Source organism: Pseudophryne corroboree, chromosome 5 (assembly GCF_028390025.1).
Source record: "Pseudophryne corroboree isolate aPseCor3 chromosome 5, aPseCor3.hap2, whole genome shotgun sequence".
In the NCBI taxonomy this organism is placed as follows: Eukaryota; Metazoa; Chordata; class Amphibia; order Anura; family Myobatrachidae; genus Pseudophryne; species Pseudophryne corroboree.
In genome coordinates, this window is record NC_086448.1 from 88,285,407 (window position 1) to 88,308,730 (window position 23,324).

The window sequence follows — 23,324 nt, forward strand, 5'->3', positions numbered from 1 at the left end:
CCATTCCTGTAGGTCCGCCACACTCCACCCATAGGCGCTGATTTATGTATTTACTGGTGGGTGCTCGGCGGGAGCGGGAATGAACGGGCGGCTGCGGCAGTGACGAATGCCCATTACACATTATGCCACACACAGTAATGCCCATTACACATTATGCCACACACAGTAATGCCCATTACACATTATGCCACACACAGTAATGCCCATTACACATTATGCCACACACAGTAATGCCCATTACACATTATGCCACACACAGTAATGCCCATTACACATTATGCCACACACAGTAATGCCCATTACACATTATGCCACACACAGTAATGCCCATTACACATTATGCCACACACAGTAATGCTCATTATGCATTATGCCACACACTGTAACGTCAATTACATTATGCCACACACTGTAACGTCAATTACATATTATGCCACACACAGTTATGGCCCTGACACCATTTTATGCCCCACACACAATGCCTCTTACAAATGATGCTACACAGTAAGGCTTCTAATTACTTTTAAATTACCTACCAGTTGTCATTGGTTTCATGCCCTGGGTTCCATGCTCGCTGGGAGCTCCTGCACATTGCCAGGGGTTTCATGTGCGTTGTCAGGGGTCTCCTGTGCGTTGCCAGGGGTTTCATGTGCGTTGCCGCCGGGCTTGCAGGAGCTCACAAACATTTGGGCCGCCCCCCCCCCCCCCCCCACATCCTGCGTGCGCTTAGCCCCCGTAATGGATTGAGACGCGCTGGGGGCTGCGGAAGGGCTTCCGTACATTGCAATGTGAAAAAAACCTTAAAATGCCCACCGCCGAGGAGACAAGCGCTAGTGGTCCAATGTGACCGCTAGCTTCGGTCTCCTCCATGGCGGCGGCCATTTTTGGTGGGTCTTTTTACATTGCGATGCATGGAAGTCCTTCCGCAGCCCCCAGCGCGTCTTAGTCCATTGCGAGGTCTAGCTTTACTGGGTAGCTGGTTCCGTGGGTGCTTCTCGATGTCCGTGGATGCTCGGGCCATGGGAGAACCCATGGAATTGGCGCCTATGACTCCACCTATATGTAACGTCACAATGTATGACCTCACATAGGAGTGAAGCAGTGCCGCAGGATTTTTTGGGGGGGAGGGAGGGGTCCTGTTTATTTTGTCAGTCCCACTCAGAAGCACCCATGTTTGTTGCATAAAATGAATGCACACTTCGGGGCAAATGCAATAACCTGCTAGTTGGTTTAGCCATGTAAAATATGGCTGTTGTCACTCTAGCAGCTGCTGCACCTCGCAGGCCATTGCATTCACCCCTTCACATTTGTCTTTTTTTCCCGGTCCAAATGCAGCTGAATACTTGCAAGGTCTCTCTTCAACTCTAACTACCCATGCCCCAGCAGTTACATTTTCAATTTAATAGAACAAAAAAAATGTAGATACCGGTTTCATTGCTGTTTTGAGGAAATAGAAAAAAACTTTTCTGAATATTCAGCCTTATGGTAAAAAAACAAACAAAACAAAAAACCTAAGGTATAAGTAGTGTGAGTTCTGCACTAATATTAATGTTGGAATTTAACCAGTGCAATCCTGACAAAATAGGCTCATCACAGGTGTGAGAAGTCTCAACAGTGAAGGGGTTATATTATTATCTATTATTATTATTATTATTATTATTATTATTTAATACATAATAATCCCCACAGTTAATGCTCTAGTGATTTTAATACATATTGTAGTCCTAGTCTCTCCTGATTGGAGGTATATGGGTTCAGGGACCTGGCTCGCTTGTTGCTGAGCTCGCTGCACAGTCAGTATGAGGTAACACGTCCTGGAAGACTGTGATTATAGCCGGAAGCAAAGGTCACAAAGCTCTGCATCATAATCCTATATGTGAATACAGCGGTCACTGGGGTTTATGTGGGCTTCCCCTAATTCCTATGTATCACACCACATCCATGCAGATTCAGCAGTGCCATGTGTGAGCCCCTACTGAAGTATTTCCGGATTCTTAATTCCAGGGCTTGTGCTGAGTGGGCCCTAACCAGGCTGACATTCCTTTTCCCTCCCACATTGCATACAGTAGATGCTAGCAATACACACATGTCTGTCACAGTATAGAGTGTGTTGGCGGCAGATACCGACTGACAGACTGAGTGGCTATTAATGGAAATATTTGCCCTATGGATTCCCAAGCGACCTCATTTAATGGTTCAGTCCAGTCACTGGTTTAAGGAATTGATTGGCCTGATTGGTATATTTCTTTTCCTCCCGATACGGCTTCTGCTCGGTATGTGGCCAGCAAGTATTGTAATGCAATGTATACATTTTTTTCCTAACTTTTCTTGTAAACTGTTAGCTTTTAAAGTCCTGTGCTCAGCGAAGCCCCATTTAGAGCACCCTCCTAAAAGAGGCATTAGCCGGAATCGTATGCGTTTGCAGTTTGTGTGATGACTACATTTTGTCTTTTGCATTTACATTTGAATGCATTATAATAGCAATTTGCATGCCTAAAGCAGCAGTTTAACTTTTCATATTTTGTTGGCAGGCTGAGGGACTTCTGCTTTTTGTGTGGCTGATAGTCTTCCAGTCCCTATTCATTGATTTATTTTGGATTCCTAACTACCCATATGTCAGGTTTCTGGTTCATTCCCAAAATGCTACAGTATGTGTATTAGTTGTTGCTGCTGTTGATGTTTTTGTTATGCATTTGGTCAGGGGTCTGAGAAGCCTTTTGTCATTTTCACCTCCTCCTTGTAGGGCAGATGTGTCAAGCCATGGAGAGAGCTAAAGTTGATAAGTTGCCCAAAGAAACCAATCTGCTTCTTAACTGTCATTTCTGGGGTGTATTCAATTCCTGTCGGATCAGTTCAGTATTCAATTTGTGGGCATTTCCGTCAGGTTTTGCCCGCTTTCAACAATGCTGATCCGACTTTTTTTGTAGTGAAATCAGCATTGTCGAAAACAGGCCAGAAAACTGTCAGAAATGGCCGCAAATTCGACAAAATCCGTGGTTAATCCGCCGATCCACGTGTTTTCCGACAAGTCGAAATTTCCAACAAGCCGGAAAAACAGCAACTGAGTTGAATAGGACGAATCCTGATTCGGCCTTAAGTCGGAAAGTTCCGACTTGACGGCAAGTCCGACTTCAATTGAATAGACCCCTATGTATGAAATGACAGATGCTATCCAAGCTATTTTATCTCAGATGTTTGATACATCTCCCCCTGTAGATGAGCAGAAAGCTCCCAGCAGCACATGTGATATGAGTGTGGCGGCAGTGACCCTTTCCCCTTATGTAATTAAGTAAACGACCCCATGATGATGTAAGAAGGGGTATGCAAAACCAGACTATGTAATTATTTAATTTGCAGTGGACTGGAAATATTCACTGTGGTGCAGTAGGTCTCCAAGGGGGAATTCAATTACTTTTTGGATACCCTGCGTCCGATGGATGGTTTGGGGGGTCAGTGATAATGGGACCCTTCCACTTTTGAGGAGGCCTGAGTTTCCACACCTAAGTGCACTATGTGGGCTTTCAATGACAAAAATCTAAACTGAGCTACTCCCAACATTCTAGCAATATAACAAGACCTGTGTACTGCTGTAAATACACAATCTTTACATACAGAATTTTTTTTGTGGGTGTAATAGATGAACCTGAAGCCTTTTCCCTCTGTATTCACATGTACTGTATAGGGATATATATATATATGATGTCAACAGTGGACAAGTTAAGAAAAGGATGAAAGGTTTGTGGCCGATAGTCACATCGGATCCCGATCTGACAATCTTTAGGAGTAAGCGCATTATGCCAAGCTATACCAGAGGGCGCAGTATAAAAGATCTTGTCGTCAAAACCGACATGGCCAAATTGAAAGCAGCCCCCACCCACCACTTTTTAAGTAGAAAAAACGGGTGCTTTAAATGCACGGGCTGCACGACGTGTGCGCATATGTCTCCAGGAGACAGCATTGCTCACCCGTTCTCCGGAAAAAGTTTTAAGATCAGGTGGCCCTTAACGTGTAGTACCAAGTTTGTTATATACGCCATTATATGCCCGTGTGGCCGGTACTACATAGGGAAGACCGAGTGCCAGTTTAAAGTGCGCATGGCTCAGCATAGACAAGCGATTAGGAACGCTTTGGCGACGGGCAGTGGTGAACAGCCAGTCGCCAAGCACTTTGTCGAGTTCAGACACAGCATGGCCACATTTAAACATCGAATTATTGACCACGTGCCAGAATCCCCCCGTGGGGGAAATAGAGGTAAAAAGCTCTTACAGTTAGAGTCCATGTGGATTCACAGACTACAAACCCTGAAACCTGGAGGCTTGAATGAAAATTTGGGCCTCATTAATTTTCTTTAGTTCTACCTCTGGAGGTAGATTTTAGACGTCAGGGGGTTGGGTAGCATTAGTCGTGGGACAGTTTTCATCTCAGTGGGTTCATAAAATGGACAGGGGGGAGGAATTACGTAGTGGGTAGGAGGTCCGCAGCTGGTCAGGGTACTAGTAGTGAATAAAGTCCCTGCACCCGTGGAACCAGCAGATGAATAGGTTAAAATATAGTGAGGGAGTCAAGCATAAACATAAAGACAAAAATTCCCGTATATGTCACAATGGCAGAGTATGTAGATATTTGCTAGTAAGTTGGTTCATGATAAGGAAGAACAGGAGCGGCTTGCGCTATTATGAGTAAGAAATAATTCTATTATGTGGTATTGACACTTTTTAGTAGGGGATTTTAAAAGGCACTAATATTGTTTTTAAACGTGGGTTTCTTTTTTAATGTTTGTAGCTGATTTTAGCACCTTATAGTGATATGCACTAAGATGTAACCAGTTCTTGATCCGCACTGCATTTGCTTGTAATACAAGGTTCACAGATGTATTGTTGTTGTTATGGAGTTTAGCTAGCGTCTCCATGGTAACGCGGCATACTCCCGCAACGTCACTTCCGGCGGAAGTGGACGCAGCCGGCGGTGCCGGGCGGTGAGAACGGCGGCGAGACCAGGGGAGACGCCAGGTGATTGGGTGTGAGGTGGGGGGTAAGTACTTCGTTTAAGTATTTAAATGTTTTTTGTGCAGTGTTTACACATATCCTGAAGAAGGGGAACTGGTCCCCGAAACGTTGATTTCTCTGTTTGCACTATTACAAGAATTTGTGACAGCCTCTGAGTGCCGCCTCGTTTGTGACCGCCATATCCTGGGGGGCCTCACCAAAGCTCTCCACGGAGGAAGGCACCGGAGCGAGACATATCCCTGAGTGGATATTTGGAGTGCCGGGGCAATAAGGTACTATATATATATATATATATATATATATATATATATATATATTAGTTCTAGTAGTAGTCATTTCTGTTTTTGCATTATTTCCTCCAGGGCATTGTTTTATCTAGGGGTATATGCAATTCGACCGTTTTTAAATTCGACACAATTCAACAGTCGAATTCCGGCCGGGGGGGGGGGGGGGGGGGTGCCGGAATTCGACATATTCAATACAAAACGGATTCGACAGTCCCGCTGTCGAAAAACGGAGGAATTGACGGATAAGTGCGTCCTGGATTCGACTTTTCCGACGGCGCAGAAATGGTTAAAAAACACTGGGAAAAAAATGCGTGGGGTCTGACTAAAATAGAGAGAGCATGGTTTTTAGTGGGAAGGGGTGGGAATGGGTTAAAATCCAGACAAAAAAAATGCGTGGGGTCCCCCCTCCTAAGCATAACCAGCCTCTGGCTCTTTGAGCCGGTCCTGGTTGCAAAAATACGGGGGGGGGGGGGGGGGGGGAATGACAGGGGATCACCCGTATTTTAACAACCAGCACCGGGCTCTGCGCCTGATCCTGGTGCAAAAAATACGGGGGACAAAAAGCGTAGGGGTCCCCCGTATTTTTTGTACCAGCACCGGGCTCCACTAGCTGGACAGATAATGCCACAGCCGGGGGACACTTTTATACCGCTCCCTGCGGTCGTGGCATTAAATACCCAACTAGTCACCCCTGGCTGGGGTACCCTGGAGGAGTGGGGACCCCTTAAATCAAGGGGTCCCCCCCCCCCAGCCACCCAAGGGCCAGGGGTGAAGCCCAAGGCTGTCGTCCCCCCCCCCCCCCATCCAAGGGCTGCGGATGGGGGGCTGATAGCCTTGTTGAAAATGAAAGAATATTGTTTTTTGCAGAAGATCTACAAGTCCCAGGAAGCCTCCCACGCAAGCTGGTACTTGGAGAACCACAAGTACCAGCATGCGGGGGGGAAATGGGCCCGCTGGTACCTGTAGTTCTTCTGCAAAAAAAATACCCAAATAAAAACAGGACATGCACACCTTGAAAGTACAACTTTATTACATACATGCCGACACATACATACTTACTTATGTTGGCACGCCGACTCTGTCCTCGTCTCCAATGTCGACGACAATCCGGGGTACCTGAAAATAAAATTATACTCTCCTAAATCCAGTGTCCAGTGATATTTGTAATCCACGTACTTGGCAAAAAAAAAAAAACGCATACCCGATCCACACGGACTGAAAGGGGTCCCATGTTTACACATGGGACCCCTTTCCCCGAATGCAGAGACCCCCCGTGACTGCTGTCACAGAGGGTCCCTTCAGCCAATCAGGGAGCGCCACGTCGTGGCACTCTCTTGACTGGCTATCGCGTCTGAGGTGTCAGACGCGCATTGCACAGCCCCTCCATTATCTTCAATGGTGGGAACTTTGCGGTCAGCGGTGAGGTCACCCGCGGTCAGCCGCTGACCGCGGGTAACCTCACCGCTGACCGCAAAGTTCCCACCATTGAATATAATGGGGGGCTGGGCGATGCGCTGTCTGCCAGCTCAGACGCGCATAGGCAATCAGGAGAGTGCCAGGACGTGGCGCTCCCTGATTGGCTGAAGGGACCCTCTGTGACAGCAGTCACGGGGGGTCTCTGCATTCGGGGAAAGGGGTCCCATGTGTAAACATGGGACCCCTTTCAGTCCGTGTGGATCTGGGTATGCATTTTTTTTATTGCCAAGTACATGGATTACAAATATCACTGGACACTGGATTTAGGTAAGTATAATTTTATTTTCAGGTACCCCGGATTCTACTTGGACAAGTGGACAGAGGTCGGCGTGTGAACATAGGTAACTATGTGTGTGTCTGCATGTGTGTAATAAAGTTGTACTTGTCAAGGTACCAGCGGGCCCGTTTCCCCCCCGCATGCTGGTACTTGTGGTTCTCCAAGTACCAGCTTGCGGGGGAGGCTTGCTGGGACTTGTAGTTCTTCTGCAAAAAAAACAATATTCTTTCATTTTCAACAAGGCTATCAGCCCCCCATCCCCAGCCCTTGGATGGGGGGGACAGCCTCGGGCTTCACCCCTGGCCCTTGGGTGGCTGGAGGGGGGTGGACCCCTTGATTTAAGGTCTCCCCACTCCTCCAGGGTACCCCGGCCAGGGGTGACTAGTTGGGGTTTTAATGCCACGGCCGCAGGGACCGGTATAAGTGTCCCCCGGCTGTGGCATTATCTCCCCAGCTAGTGGAGCCTGGTGCTGGTACAAAAAATACGGGGGACCCCTACGCTTTTTGTCCCCCATATTTTTTGCACCAGGACCAGGCGCAGAGCCCGGTGCTGGTTGTTAAAATACGGGGGATCCCCTGTCATTCCCCCCCCCCCCCCCCCCCCCCCCCCCCGTATTTTTGCAACCAGGACCGGCTCAAAGAGCCCGAGGCTGGTTATGCTTAGGAGGGGGGACCCCACGCATTTTTTTTTGTCTTGATTTTAACCCATTCCCACTAAAAACCATGCTCTCTCTATTTTAGTCAGTTAAAAAAAATATATTCTTTTCAAAAATATATAAATAATACTTGTGTCCCTCTAATAGACAAACCAAGTACATAATCCCTTCTAATATAAATAGATATGCTATTAGCAATAAAAAAACACAAAAAAAACATGTTTTTAAAAAAATTTTTATTAGATTCCGCCAGCAAAGTGAGGCGGAAGGAAATTGACGATATTACTGTCGAAAAGCACTAAAGTCGAATCGACATTCTTCAATTGAATATACTTTTGTCGAATTGCCGCATTTCTACCACTGCAGACATGTCGAATTTTCAAAATGTCGAATTGCAAAAAGTCGCATCTGAAAAGTCATTTTTTTTTGTCGAAAAGTACTATATTGCATTGTCGATTTTTTTTTTTTTTGTCGAAAATGCCCCGTTTTTCAACATTTTCGGGAATTCGACCGCAATTGCATATACCCATAGCCATTGGATAGGATTACCTACAAAGCCGTATAGCATAAACCACTTGTGTTTCTGAATACAAACGCCCCTGGTAGGGATGCGTGTAAGGCCGCAGGCTAGGGCTATTGCTACGCCTTTAGTTTACATGTATTGCCTGGGAGTACATTCTCATTTTATAATAATTATCGGTTAATGTGTGTCTGTAAAGCATCCAAACCGCTATGGTGGTGAGACCTTTATTTTCTTGGTAAAGTGTGAAACAGCTGCTGCTCCAGGTTATTTAGGAATGTTTTTCCTGGGAGTGAGCTATTGTACATCTGTACATTATCCATTTACAGTTCCAGCTGTTGTCTTACCCCAGGCTGCAGATAGACAGCTCCTGAATGCAGGAGACAGTGTCTCTCTCAGCCACCAGAGCTGTGGTGATTCTTGTCCATTTTAGTTTGGAATGACAATTGTGTATTACTAGAAACACTTTACATTTAACTGCTGGATATAGATGTATCCTTGAAAAGTCATATCCCTGTATGGAGTGCCTATTTATGACTTATCCATTATTTAGATTGAAATAATGGCATTATTCCATTGTAGAGAAAAGGAAAATGGTGACAGCATATGATTACTTTATTAAAATAACTGCTTTTTATCTACAAATAGACATATATTATGTGTTTATGTTCCCGATAGATCCTTGTGATTATAGGAAGCCAGAAAACTCTCTGAAACTTTTCGGATGGATGTCTTTTAAACCCCCTATTAAACCTATGTTACATAATGGAGATAGATGGAGCCTCAACTTGAATACTTAATGTATACTTACTGGAACAGAAAGAATATTGTTTTCACATCTTGATATCTAAATGCTCTAGTAGAGTGATTTTGGCTGATCAAGCCTTGATAAGCTGAACAAAAGCATTGCAGTTTACACGTCTGTTTACGCATCCCAAGTTGATCCCACACATTGCCTGATGCAAAAAGAGGCGAAACACGCAAAAAACAGTGAAACGGCCTCTGACTTCTGATCCAATAGCATCAAACTGAATATACATACTCTGTATACAAAGTGGTATCTTTGTGGAGCGCTCTTATTTGATGGATGAATCCAGTGTGGGTTTTTTGGATATGAACAGAGTATGACCTTATAAGTACCTTATATACATATACACCCAAATGTTAAAAACACATATTTTTATTAAAATATAAATGACATTTAAAAATACGTTTCTGTAATAGTTTTTTTTACACAAGTGTTGATCACTAGGAAACCATATGTTTATACAATTTGTTCATACAGTAAAAATATCAGTAAAATATTTTTGTTTCAACTAACGCGTTTTGTCTATGGCGACTTCTTCAGGGGTGTTTAATTCTTAGGCAAAAATAGTTTTCTTGTTATGATGCCAGAACTGTTTGGAATGATTTTCCTTCTCAAATGGTGATTTAATAGATGAAACCATACATATAGGCAAATTGTTTTACTGGAAACATATATTTAGAGTAGTCTCAATTAGTTTCCACAGCCTAATGACAATTTTTGCTGGATTCCCTATTTGTGAGATTCTAAAGGCTTAGATTAGAATCAAATAACTTCTAACTGTTGTCAGATTTTTTTTAGTCTTTTCCAGCAGCAATCCTACACGTCTCTGTGCTCTGGAATCCAAATGTATACTGTATACTTTGAATTTATGATCTTTATTTTTCTGTACAATAATTCGTTTGAAAAATGTGACGTTTAAGTCTTGCACGCAGATAGGTGTGACGTCTTTTGTTATGCTTGTGCCTGAAATGCCTGAGTACTGTAACAAAGCCAAGCTACTCTTTTCCGAAAACTCAATGGGTTGTCTGTCTTTGCAGAGGTGACATTGAAAGTCCAGGTCAGCGATGTCAGTACTCACCAGCCGCTCAGCAATGCCATCGTAAAAATATTCGCCAACCAAGTTTCTACCGCGTCTGGGACCACTGCCGCTGACGGGACTGCACTGATCAAGCTCCAGTATAAGTTGGGGAGTCAGTTGATTGTCACAGCCACTAAACATGCCTACGTGCCAAATTCTGCACCGTGGAGACCCCGCCGGCTGCCAGGTAAGATTAGTTTGTAGGTATTTTTTCTACGTGGGTCTGTATTCCGCACTCGTAGACTTGGCTTTATAACCAGCAAGCACGATCAGTGTATGTAGCCCTCTGAACTGTGGGCCACTGGTGTAACGGAGTAATGGCCTCGTTTTTTGCTATCGTATTCATTGATTGCGTTTGTATTTCAGTATACTTAACAATATTAAGGGGTCTATTTTCTAACCCTTGAACGGAGATAAAGTACCAGCCAATCAGCTCCTAACTGCCATGTTACAGGCTGTGTTTGAAAAATGGCAGTTAGGAGTTGATTGGTTAGTACTTTAAGAATTGACTGTTTAGGAAGCTCATCCATTGCTGTTGGTGATTTTTTATCTTTAACTTAATGGCACAATATTTTTGGTAATTTTTTTTTGTGGCATCCACATCATCCTTGACATGGCACAGCATAGGTTAAATCTGGTGGTACGATAAGAAGACCATTGTTACATTTTCTTACAAAACTTGGCACATATTCCAGCAAAATAAACCTTTTGCAATGACCTTCATGTCCGTTAATGATTAATGCCAAATAAGCAATAAAACAATAAATAAAAATGTAACTGTTTCTTCCAAAACCCTGGCACTCTGCATTGAGCCAGGAAACCCCGTCCTGTAGCTCATTGATCACTGATCTGGAGTGCTGACATAGGGGAGGAGGGCCAGGGACGGACAGCCGATTTTGCCCTGCGAGACGTTCCACGTTGAGCATAATTTATTATAGGGTGGTCTTTCATTCTAATTCAGAAGACCAGGAAAAGAAATGTACAGAGGCTATTCTAGTCTCCTGACAGCGGCATTTAAACGTAGTTTATGGATTCGTTATCTTTGAGTTTATTGGTAAACGAATATGTGGCCCGTTGGGACTGTTATATTCAGTACAATGCATTATAGTTGTGCAGGTCGCACTTCTGTGTTGCAGGCTGAGCTGTGTAGGGGAGTAAGGTCACTTCCATAGGTCATTGGTGATGCTAATAGAATGGTGTATAAACTCCAGGGTGTCGGCTCGTTAAATGTCAGCAGAATGTGCAGAGTTTCCAGGATATTATCCCACTTACTGACACCAGCAAACAAGGCCGGGAAATCCTGTACAGGCTGGAGAGCCGCCTATTCATGCTCCTGACAGGGACAGTGTGGTAATAAATATGTTTTCCAGTTTTGTCCTATACTGACTGCGAGATGCTGTGGTGGTTCCTCAGACTCTGGTGTTTCATGCCTGTCGTCCCTAGAGTTGGCATGTTTGTCTCGACTTCAGGGCAGTATGAGCAGGTGGTGTATGAACGTGCAGGACAGTTCACTGTTTTTGTTTTTCAATTGCTTGAGCCAATTGGCGCTAGTGCCGTAGACAGCCCATTGTTTCTGCTCCAGGCTGGATTAAGGCATGTGAGGGCCCCGTGGCAACTAAGTTGTGGGCGCTCCCTCCAATAAAATGTCCCATTAATATGCCAACTTCCCCTTCCCCCTGGATTGTACACCGTGCACATACACACAACCCTCCAGAGTACTCACCTCCCGTGGCATGCTTGCGGCTCTGCATACAGTGCAGACTCTTGTGTCCCCCTCATCAGCGGAACCGATGTGAGGCGTGGTGCTTATGATGGGCCCCTTCCAGGAACAGTTGCTGCTGGGCACTTGTGTGCAATTGAATGGTCAGACTAACCCTGAATGGGGGCCCCGGGGTGACTGCCACCATTCGCACGTTTCACCCCTGCTTTATACTTATAAACCCAGTGCATTTGGGCGACACATGCATAGTAAGTAATGGGAGCCCGCTGCACTTGCGCCCATCAGCAAAACAATTGAATTTCTCCCATCGGGCACCTTCCTTGCAGTCTCCCAAAAACAAATGAATTCCCCCCTTATTTCTCATTCCTTGTGGTGTGTGTTTTGTACATGGCAGTATTTGTTATTTAGGTTGATGTATAAATCACGGAAATTCCTGTCTGATTTCGGTCTGCTGTGTCTGCCGGTTTATATCTCTGTTCCTCAATGGCTTCCGCAAGCTCACATTGTACATACTCCTATAGTAGCAGTACAGACAATGGAACTTGCAGCTTTGAAGATAGCGCTCTAATAATATAATACCCTTTCTAATGCTGACAAGTGCCAACAAAAACATTGGGCTTGTGGTGTACACGAGCCTTGAAATGCTTTTATTATACATTGTTCCCTCCATCTGCTTGTGAGCGATATATTCTTTTGTGGCTATTGTGACCTTAAAGTACATCAAGAGGCTGGAAAGTTTTGGCTGCCAAGATTGCAATGTCCGGTGTCCACGTACGTTTCCCTGACTGCCATGTTTTTGTCTTCTTTGCAGTGTTCTCCTCTCTCAGCCTCGGTTTGCTGCCTGAGCGCTCGGCCACACTAATGGTCTATGATGATGTCGTACAGATAGTCTCAGGATTTCAAGGTGGGTAAATCTTATGTTGGCAAATCCTGCTGGGAATACCTAGTTGTCCTCTTACATGAAACCAAATTCTGTTTCACAGAAAGAAGCTTTTGTAATTCCATATTGCTGAGGTGGTGGGTTGACTTCATTTTTCTTATCTTCTCCATCCTTTCAGTTTGTATGTCATGCTAGCAGAGGTGGTATGTCATGCTAGCAGAGGTGATGGCGATACATTAGACTGGTAAAACCAAATTATTTTGTGGATATATTTGAGTTTATGGGGACAAAACCCTGCTTTTGATACAAACCACGGGAGCTAAGGGAGAGGTGGGGGGGGGGGTACGGAATATACAGTCCTGTGGCTGCCTGGGTGCTAGAGTCCGTTTTAGAGCCGTAGAGGCGGAAGAATACACCCACACACCCACCCACCCCCAGCCCAGTGAATCTTTCTGCTGCTTTTCATTAATATGCACATTCGTATCAGGCTCCTGATCCTCTCGGTGCATGGCACTGCCCGATATGTTGTCTTTTTGTAAACTATCATTATTAATGTATGTGTTATATGTGACGATGTTTATCAAATATTTTGCATTTATGAAACAGAAATACTCCATGTATTTGTCTGTTATAATTTAAAACAAAATTTGGGGATCTTTACGATGGAGATTTTTCTCACTTTTTTATTTTAATTAAAAAAAAAAAACAAGAACATGTCATTTGCTATTATGACTATTGGAGCAAACTCATCTGCAGTGGATTGCCCCAAATCGGTCCCCGATTCCAACCCAAAAATTATCAGGATTAGCAAATTTGGGAATTTTAACATTCTAAATTTCCCTGATTCCTGACTGATCGCCAATCATCGATGTCCGCAGTTCAGTGGTTTTACTTGCCTACCATCAGATTGGCGTTTGGGAATTCCGGCGCTGATGGCCCACATAATAATTTTTTTGTTTTTGTCGATCTGACAATTTTACAGAACTAAAAATGTTGTTATGCAAATGGCAGAACAAAGCTATAATTCATTAGTTGTGTAATAGAATTTATTGACTGTGTATTTGTCAAGTGACAAAGAAAGTGCTATAAAGTTTTAGTAAAATTCTGAATCTGTGACCTGTTAGAGCCGTGGTAACTGAGCCCTGATATAAAGTGGAACTAATGTAAGACGCTCCATATGTAGTGAATAGTATGTAGGCTTGCCATCCACTTAAACTGAGACACACATGAACTACACCTTTACCCGTGGTCACGCCCCTCATAATTTGTACCAGTTTTTATGTGTAAAATGTTGGAGGGTATGTAACAGTTAATCATCATATGTACTGTATATAACGTTTCCATTAATGCCCTGTAATAATGAAGTTGATCATCTGTATCAGTGTTGATTAATGATTTATCACACAAGGCTCAGCATTTACCACTAAACAGCATGAAGACTGCAATGAATCAGCATAATGAAGAACTGCCTGCGATTAATATACGCAGTTAAAAGTCTCCAGTCCCCAAGACGTCTCCTTTGACTTTGCTGTTGTGTTTGGGTGAAATAGAGTGGGTCTAAAAAAATTTGTATATTTATTAAACCCACTGGAGTTGTTTGAAGTGTTCATGTACGTGACTTAAATTCTGGTGCACAAATATACTTCTATACATCGGAGGCAGCCAAAAAATCTACCTCTATTTCTTTCTTCTCTAGGCTGCTTTTTATTCTAGGAACCTAATCCCCGACACTACATTGACTTTTATATTTAATCATATCTGTTTGTTTGTGTGTGTGTTTTCTCTAACGTCCTAGAGGATGCTGGGACTCCGTAAGGACCATGGGGGATAGACGGGCTCCGCAGGAGAAATGGGCACTTTAAGAAAGACTTTGACTCTGGGTGTGCACTGGCTCCTCCCTCTATGCCCCTCCTCCAGACCTCAGTTTGATACTGTACCCAGTGGAGTCTGGGTGCATTTCAGGAGCTCTCCTGAGTTTCCAGTAAAGAAAGCATTTTAGTTAGGTTTTTTTATTTTCAGGGAGCCTGCTGGCAACAGACTCCCTGCATCGAGGGACTGAGGAGAGAGAAACAGACCCACTTCTCTGAGTTTCAGGGCTCTGTTTCTTAGGCTACTGGACACCATTAGCTCCAGAGGGATCGGTACGCAGGTCTCACCCTCGCTGTCCGTCCCAGAGCCGCTGCGTCGTCCTCCTCGCAGAGCCGGAAGATAGAAGCCGGGTGAGTATTGAGGAACAGACATCTGAGGCGGCAGAAGACAACTTGATCTTCATTGAGGTAACGCACAGCACTGCAGCTGTGCGCCATTGCTCCCATTCACCTCACACACCTCGGTCACTGTAAGGGTGCAGGGGGGGGCGCCCTGGGCAGCAATATAAACCTCTACTATGGCAAATACACATATATACATGTACAGCTGGGCACTGTACATGTATATAAAGAGCCCCCGCCATGTTATTGGAAAATGTAAGCGGGACAGAAGCCCGCCACCGAGGGGGCGGGGCTTCTCCCTCAGCACTCACCAGCGCCATTTTTCTCCACAGCACCGCTGAGAGGAAGCTTCCAGGACTTTCCCCTGCTTGACACACAGTGAAAGAAGGGTTTTAAAGTAGAGGGGGGGCACATAATTGGCGCATATACATAACAAAAGCGCTACTGGGTAAACATACTGTGTTTTTTCCTGGGTCATATAGCGCTGGGGTGTGTGCTGGCATACTCTCTCTCTGTCTCTCCAAAGGGCCTGGTGGGGAACCTGTCTTCAGAAAAGAGCTTCCCTGTGTGTGTGGTGTGTCGGTACGCGTGTGTCGACATGTCTGAGTTTGAAGGCTCACCTAAGGAGGAGGGGGAGTGTATGAATGTTAGGTCTCCGTCGGCAGTGCCAACACCTGACTGGATGGATATGTGGAATGTTTTAAGTGCTAATGTTAATTTATTGCACAAAAGATTAGACAAAGCTGAAGCTGGGGTACAGTCAGGGAGTCAACCCATGCCTGTCCCAATGTCGCCTAGACCTTCGGGGTCTCAGAAGCGCCCACTATCCCAAATAGTTGACACAGATACCGACACGGATTCAGACTCCAGTGTCTACTACGATGATGCAAAATTACAGCCAAAGTGGCTAAATGTATTCGATATATGATTATCGCAATAAAAGATGTTTTGCATATCACTGAGGAACCCCCTGTCCCTGACACGAGGGTACACATGTATAAGGGAAAGAAACCTGAGGTCACCTTTCCCTCCTCACATGAGCTGAACGAAGCTGAACGAATTATGCGAAAAAGCGTGGGAAACTCCAGACAAAAGACTGCAGATTCCCAAAAGGATTCTAATAGCGTATCCTTTCCCGTCGCAGGACAGAATACGGTGGGAATCCTCCCCTAGGGTAGACAAAGCTTTGACGCGCTTGTCAAAAAAGATAGCGCTTCCATCCCAAGATACGGCTACCCTCAAGGATCCTGCTGACCGCAAGCAGGAGGTTTCCTTGAAGTCCATTTACACACATTCTGGTACGTTACTCAGATCGGCTATTGCGTCGGCCTGGGTTTGTAGTGCTGTAGCAGCATGGACAGATTCCTTATCAGCGGATATTGAGACCCTTGATAAGGATACCATTTTAATGACCCTAGGGCATATAAAAGATGCTGTCTTATATATGAGGGATGCTTAAAGAGACATTACTTTACTGGGTTCCAGAATAAACGCTATGTCTATTTCTGCTAGGCGTGTCTTATGGACCCGACAGTGGACAGGTGATGCCGACTCCAAGAGGCATATGGAGTTGTTGCCTTACAAGGGTGAGGAATTGTTTGGAGAAGGCCTCTCGGACCTCGTCTCCCAGGCTACGGCAGGTAAATAGAATTTTTTACCATATATTCCCTCACAATCTAAGAAAGCGCCTCATTATCAAATGCAGTCCTTTCGTTCCAATAAAAGCAAGAGACTACGTGGATCGTCCTTTCTGGCCAGAGGTAAGGGCAGAGGGAAAAAGCTGCACAACACAGCCAGTTCCCAGGAACAGAAGTCCTCCCCGACCTCTGCAAAATCCACCGCATGACGCTGGGGCTCCCCTGAGGGGGTCCGCTCCAGTGGGGGCACGTCTTCGACTGTTCAGCCACATCTGGGTTCACTCACAGGTGGATCCCTGGGCAATAGAAATTGTTTCCCAGGGTTACAAGCTGGAATGCGAAGAGGTGCCTCCTCGCCGGTTTTTCAAATCGGCCCTACCGAAATCCCCCCTGGAAAGGGAGATAGTGTTGCATGCGATTCACAAATTGTGTCTTCAACAAGTGGTGGTAGAGGTTCCCCTGCTTCAAAGAGGGAAGGGGTACTACTCAACTCTGTTTGTGGTACCGAAACCGGACGGTTCGTTCAGACCCATTTTGAATTTAAAATCCCTGAACCTTTACTTGAAACAGTTCAAGTTCAAGATGGAATCGCTCAGAGCGGTCATCGCCAGCCTAGAAGGGGGAGATTTTATGGTGTCTCTGGACATACCTGCATGTTCCCATATATACTCCTCATCAGGCGTACCTGAGATTTGCGGTACAGGATTGTCATTACCAATTTCAGCCGTTGCCGTTTGGGCTTTCCACGGCCCCGAGAATTTTCACCAAGGTAATGGCGGAAATGATGGTGCTCCTGCGCAGGGTGTCACAATTATCCCGTACTTGGACGATCTCCTCATAAAGGTGAGATCACGGGAGAAGTTGCTGAACAGCGTATCACTTTCACTAAATGTGTTACAGCGACACGGCTGGATTCTCAATATTCCAAAGTCGCAGCTGAATCCTACAACTCATCTGCCCTTCTTGGGCATGATGCTGGACACAGACCAGAAGAGAATTTTCTTCCGACGGAAAAAGCGCAGGAACTCATGACTCTTGTCATGAACCTGTTGAAGCCAAAACAAGTGTCAGTACATCATTGCACTCAAGTCCTGGGAAAAATGGTGGCGACATACGAAGACATTTCCTACGGCAGATTCCATGCAAGGACTTTCCAATGGGACCTATTGGACAAATGGTCCGGGTCACATCTGCAGATGCGTCAGCGGGTCACCCTGTACCCCAGGGCCAGAGTATCTCTCCTGTGGTGGCTGAAAAGTGCTCACCTTCTAGAGGGCCGCAGGTTCGGCATTCAGGACTGGATCCTGGTGACCACAGACGCGAGCCTCCGAGGTTGGGGAGCAGTCACACAGGGAAGAACTTTCCAAGGCCTTTGGTCAAGTCAAGAGACTTGTCTTCACATCAACATCCTGGAACTAAGGGCCATATACAACGCCCTACGTCAAGCGGAGATCTTACTTCGCGATCGACCAGTTCTGATCCAGTCCGACAACGTCACCGCAGTAGCTCATGTAAACCGCCAAGGCGGCACAAGGAGCAGGGTGGCGATGGCGGAAGCCACCAGAATTCTTCGCTGGGCGGAGAATCATGTAAACGCTCTGTCAGCAAGGTTCATTCCGGGAGTGGACAACTGGGAGGCAGACTTCCTCAGCAGACACGACCTGCATCCGGGAGAGTGGGGACTTCATCAGGAAGTCTTCGCACAGATTGCAAGTCAGCGGGGACTGCCCCAAATAGACATGATGGCGTCCCGTTTCAACAAAAAGCTACAAAGGTATTGCGCCAGGTCAAGAGACCCTCAGGCGGTAGCTGTGGACGCCCTAGTGACACCGTGGGTGTTCCAGACGGTCTATGTGTTTCCTCCTCTTCCTCTCATACCCAAGGTGTTGAGGATAATAAGAAAAAGAGGAGTGAGAACAATTCTCATTGTTCCGGATTGGCCACGAAGGACCTGGTATCCGGATCTGCAAGAAATGCTCACAGAAGATCCGTGGCCTCTTCCTCTAAGGAAGGACCTGTTACAACAAGGTCCCTGTCTGTTCCAAGACTTGCTGCGTTTGACGGCATGGCGGTTGAACGCCGGATCCTAGCGAAAAAAGGTATTCTGGAGGAGGTCATTCCTACGCTAATAAAGGCTAGGAAGGACGTGACATCAAAACATTATCACCGCATATGGCGATAATATGTTTCTTGGTGTGAGGCCAGGAATGCTCCTACGGAAGAATTCCATCTAGGCCGTTTTCTTCACTTCCTACAGCAGTGATTTTCAACCTTTCTTTACTCGCGGCACACCGAACAATATTTTAAAATTGCCAAGGCACACCATTAGTTCCCCACAGGAAAAAAAACACACATTGGCCCTCATAGTAAAAAATATCCACACATACATTGGCCTACACAGGAAAAACAATCACATTGCTCCCCACATAAATCATATTGCTCCCTACATAAATCCTATTGCTTCCCACATGAATTATTCACATTGTTTCCCCCATAAATCCTTATTCTCCCCACATAAATCCTATTGTTCCCCACAGGAGAAAAAAAAAAACAACAAATATTAGCCCCTACCGGTCAGCTGTTCTCCTCCCTGTCCCTCAGTGGCGGGGATTGTTCATAGTGGAGTGCTGCGAATACTGAGCAGCAGGCGGTTGGTCAGGTGTGAATGTGGGTGGGCAAGGAAAGCTGTGTATGCAGGCAGGAACTGGAAGATGTGTATGCAGGCGGGTGGGCTGGCTGGGTGGTGAGACACGGCGGCTGTGACCTATGATATCACACCGCCGCGTCTTCAAGGCATAAATCACAGCCGGAGCACGACTGATCCTCTAAGAAGAGCCTGGGCCAACAGTTCACTCTGAAGATGCAGGAAGCTGCTCTGGCTCCGCGGCACACCTTCCAACTGGTCGCGGCACACTAGTGTGCCACGGCACACTGGTTGAAAAAGCCTGTCCTACAGACTGGAGTGAATTTGGGCCTAAAATTAGGCTCCATTAAAGTTCAGATTTCGGCCTTATCCATTTTCTTTTAAAAGGAATTGGCCTCTTTACCTGAAGTACAGACTTTTGTGAAGGGAGTACTGCATATTCAGCTTCCTTTTGTACCTCCGGTGGCACCTTGAGACCTTAACGTGGTGTTAAGTTTCCTTAAATCACATTGGTTTGAACCATTTAAAACAGTGGAGTTGAAATATCTCACTTGGAAAGTGGTCATGTTGTTAGCCTTGGCTTCGGCTAGGCGAGTTTCGGAATTGGCGGCTTTATCACATAAAAGCCCCTATCTGGTTTTCCATATGGATAGAGCGGAGTTGCGGACCCGTCCTCAATTCCTACCTAAGGTGGTCTCATCCTTTCATATGAACCAACCTATTGTCGTGCCTGTGGCTACACTTGACTTGGAGGATTCTGAGTCCCTTGATGTGGTCAGGGCTTTGAAAATTTACGTGGCCAGAACGGCTAGGATCAGAAAAACAGAAACCCTTCAAAGCGGACTATTGCTCGCTGGATCTGTAACACGATTCAGCAGGCGCATTCAACGGCAGGCTTGCCGTTACCAAAATCGGGTAAGGCCAATTCCACAAGGAAGGTGGGCTCGTCTTGGGCGGCTGCCCGAGGGGTCTCGGCACTACAGCTGTGCCGAGCTGCTACTTGGTCGGGGGTCAAACACCTTTGCAAAGTTCTATAAGTTTGATACCTTGGCTGAAGAGGACCTCCTGTTTGCTCAATCGGTGCTGCAGAGTCATCCGCACTCTCCCGCCCGTTTGGGAGCTTTGGTATAATCTCCATGGTCCGTACGGAGTCCCAGCATCCTCTAGGACGTTAGAGAATATAAATCTTTTTCTCGTAGTCCGTAGAGGATGCTGGGCGCCCGTCCCAAGTGCGGACTACTCCTGCAAGACTTGTATATAGTTATTGCTTACATAAGGGTTATGTCATAGTTTCATCGGTTTTGGACCGATGCTATGTTTGTTTTTCATACTGTTAACTAGATAGTATATCACAAGTTATACGGTGTGATTGGTGTGGCTGGTATGGATCTTGCCCTTGGATTAACTAAAATCCTTTCCTCGTACTGTCTGTCTCCTCTGGGCACAGTTTCTCTAACTGAGGTCTGGAGTAGGGGCATAGAGGGAGGAGCCAGTGCACACCCAAAGTCAAAGTCTTTCTTAAAGTGCCCATGTCTCCTGCGGAGCCCGTCTATCCCCCATGGTCCTTACGGAATCCCAGCATCCTCTACGGACTACGAGAAAAAGATTTACCGGTAGGTTTAAAATCTTATTTTTATTGTTGGAGCTGCAGCATTTTTATTTTTTGTGTGAGTGGCGATTTTCTCCGACAGTGGAGAAATGCGTTATACTTATGTTTACTATTGGTGCTACATTCTTCTGCCCACTTACTATATTTCACCTATGCAAGCTCCATTCGTTTTAGAGACCACACTGAATGTTGACGGTGTAGGGATTGATGATCTCTACGTAAATAGGGATTATAATTGCAGGCGGTGGTGTTATGGTCTTATCTGTCGTCTTATCCTGCAAATTTGTATATGTTCAGTGGCAAATGCAGACATTACATACATACATCCATATATACACACACACTCTCACCTGGCTTGCAGGTACCATTGTTATGCCCCTCCCCCTTGTGCCAAAATGCTGCTATACGTGGGTCAATCGGGAGGGGGCAGGACCAAAATGACCTGAGTGACCCACGAATCGTGATATTTTGCCGCGAGCCGTAGGGATTAAAAAAAAAAAAAAAACCAGTGCTCACGCTCTTCATCTGTAAAAGGGGAGAAGGGGGTTCTGGGTACTCAGAAACCCCCCACTGCGTGCACCACTGGTGTATGTATTAGCTTAGCGGTCTATAATTCTTATTCTTTCTTTATGTACTGTATTTTACACTAGGAACACTGCAGCAACATTAACCTCTCCATAGATCTATATGGTTAAGTCAGTGTTTATGTGTAAGACACTAGAGGGCTGAAATTATGTAACATATATCCCCCATCTCCGGAGCTGCAGCGGCTGTGTAAGTGACGACAATAAGCCGTCATAAACTCAGTATATTCAAATTTAAACTGTAGTTTGTGTTTACAAATCAAAAGTTACAAACCCACGTTTTGTGCATATTAATGAATCCACTAATGAGACCTCACAGAGCATTCCCTTCACCTGCATCTAGAAGGGTATCCTGTCTATACACTAAGAAGGTCTGCAGTCAATAGGTCAACATACTTAAAATGTCAATATTCAAAATGTAAGTTCAAAAGGTCAAAAAGGCGACACACATATAGTCGACACCCATATTTCGGGGGTTTTACTAAAAAAATTTCTTTTTCATACTTTTTTTTTTTTTACCATCCACGTCGGCTACGATTGGGAATAGTAACCTGTGCCGAACGCAGCGAAGCACCTTGCCCGAAGCATGGCAAGCAAATTGGTACACTAATGGGGCTTGTTTGTGGCAATAAAAGTGACAAAACACCCCAAAAAACCCTGAAAAAATTGTGTCTACCTTTTTTGTGTCAACCCTTTTCTATGTTGACCTTTTGACCATGTTGACCTTTTCTACTGTCCACCTATTCCATGTCAACTTTTTGACCCTGTTGACCATTAGTGGTCGATTTAATCCACACCTATGTGGGAGTATGATGCCTAGTGTTAATTTTACAGTCATCACTTTCATCCAGAATCTCACCATCTTCACTTGTCTAAATAGGACACGTCATGTAGCAGATGGTAATACTGCCTGCCATCTGCTGGAGGGGCGTTTACAGAATTCCTGGAATGCTGGGGCATTACCGGAGCACAAATATGTAACTTATTAACATTCACTTGTATAGCGGCCGCCTATTCCGTTGTGCTTTACAATTGGGAACAAAACAGCACTGGGTAATAACGGGCAAATAAAGAGCCAAGAGTGCCCTGTGTGTGTGTGTGTGTGTGTGTGTGTGTGTGTGTGTGTGTGTGTGTATATATATATATATATATATATATATATATATATATATATATATATATATATATATATATATATATATATTTCTCTGACGTCCTAAGTGGATGCTGGGGACTCCGTCAGGACCATGGGGTTTAGCGGCTCCGCAGGAGACAGGGCACAAAAGTAAAAGCTTTAGGATCAGGTGGTGTGCACTGGCTCCTCCCCCTATGACCCTCCTCCAAGCCTCAGTTAGATTTTTGTGCCCGGCCGAGAAGGGTGCAATCTAGGTGGCTCTCCTAAAGAGCTGCTTAGAGTAAAAGTTTGTTAGGTTTTTTATTTTCAGTGAGTCCTGCTGGCAACAGGCTCACTGCAACGAGGGACTTAGGGGAGAAGAAGCGAACTCACCTGCGTGCAGGATGGATTGGCTTCTTAGGCTACTGGACACCATTAGCTCCAGAGGGATCGAACACAGGCCCAGCCATGGAGTCCGGTCCCGGAGCCGCGCCGCCGACCCCCTTGCAGATGCCGAAAAGTGAAGAGGTCCAGAAACCGGCGGCAGAAGACTTTTCAGTCTTCATGAGGTAGCGCACAGCACTGCAGCTGTGCGCCATTGTTGTCAGCACACTTCACACCAGCGGTCACTGAGGGTGCAGGGCGCTGGGGGGGGGCGCCCTGGGCAGCAATGATAGTACCTTATTCTGGCTAAAAATACATCACATATAGCCCCTGGGGGCTATATGGATGTATTTAACCCCTGCCAGGTCTCAGAAAAACGGGAGAAGAAGCCCGCCGAAAAGGGGGCGGGGCCTATTCTCCTCAGCACACAGCGC

At 45.5% G+C, this 23,324-nt stretch overlaps 1 protein-coding gene across 1 annotated transcript in view; it reads left to right on the forward strand.

The window, feature by feature from the left end:
- FAM171A1 (family with sequence similarity 171 member A1) overlaps positions 1 to 23,324 on the forward strand; it is a 205,279-nt gene that overhangs the window by 120,142 nt on the left and 61,813 nt on the right. Inside the window, exons 2-3 of the mRNA XM_063921462.1 lie at positions 10,068 to 10,295; positions 12,640 to 12,732. Of these exons, the coding sequence (XP_063777532.1) occupies positions 10,068 to 10,295; positions 12,640 to 12,732 (321 nt within the window). The remainder of the gene's footprint in view (positions 1 to 10,067; positions 10,296 to 12,639; positions 12,733 to 23,324) is intronic.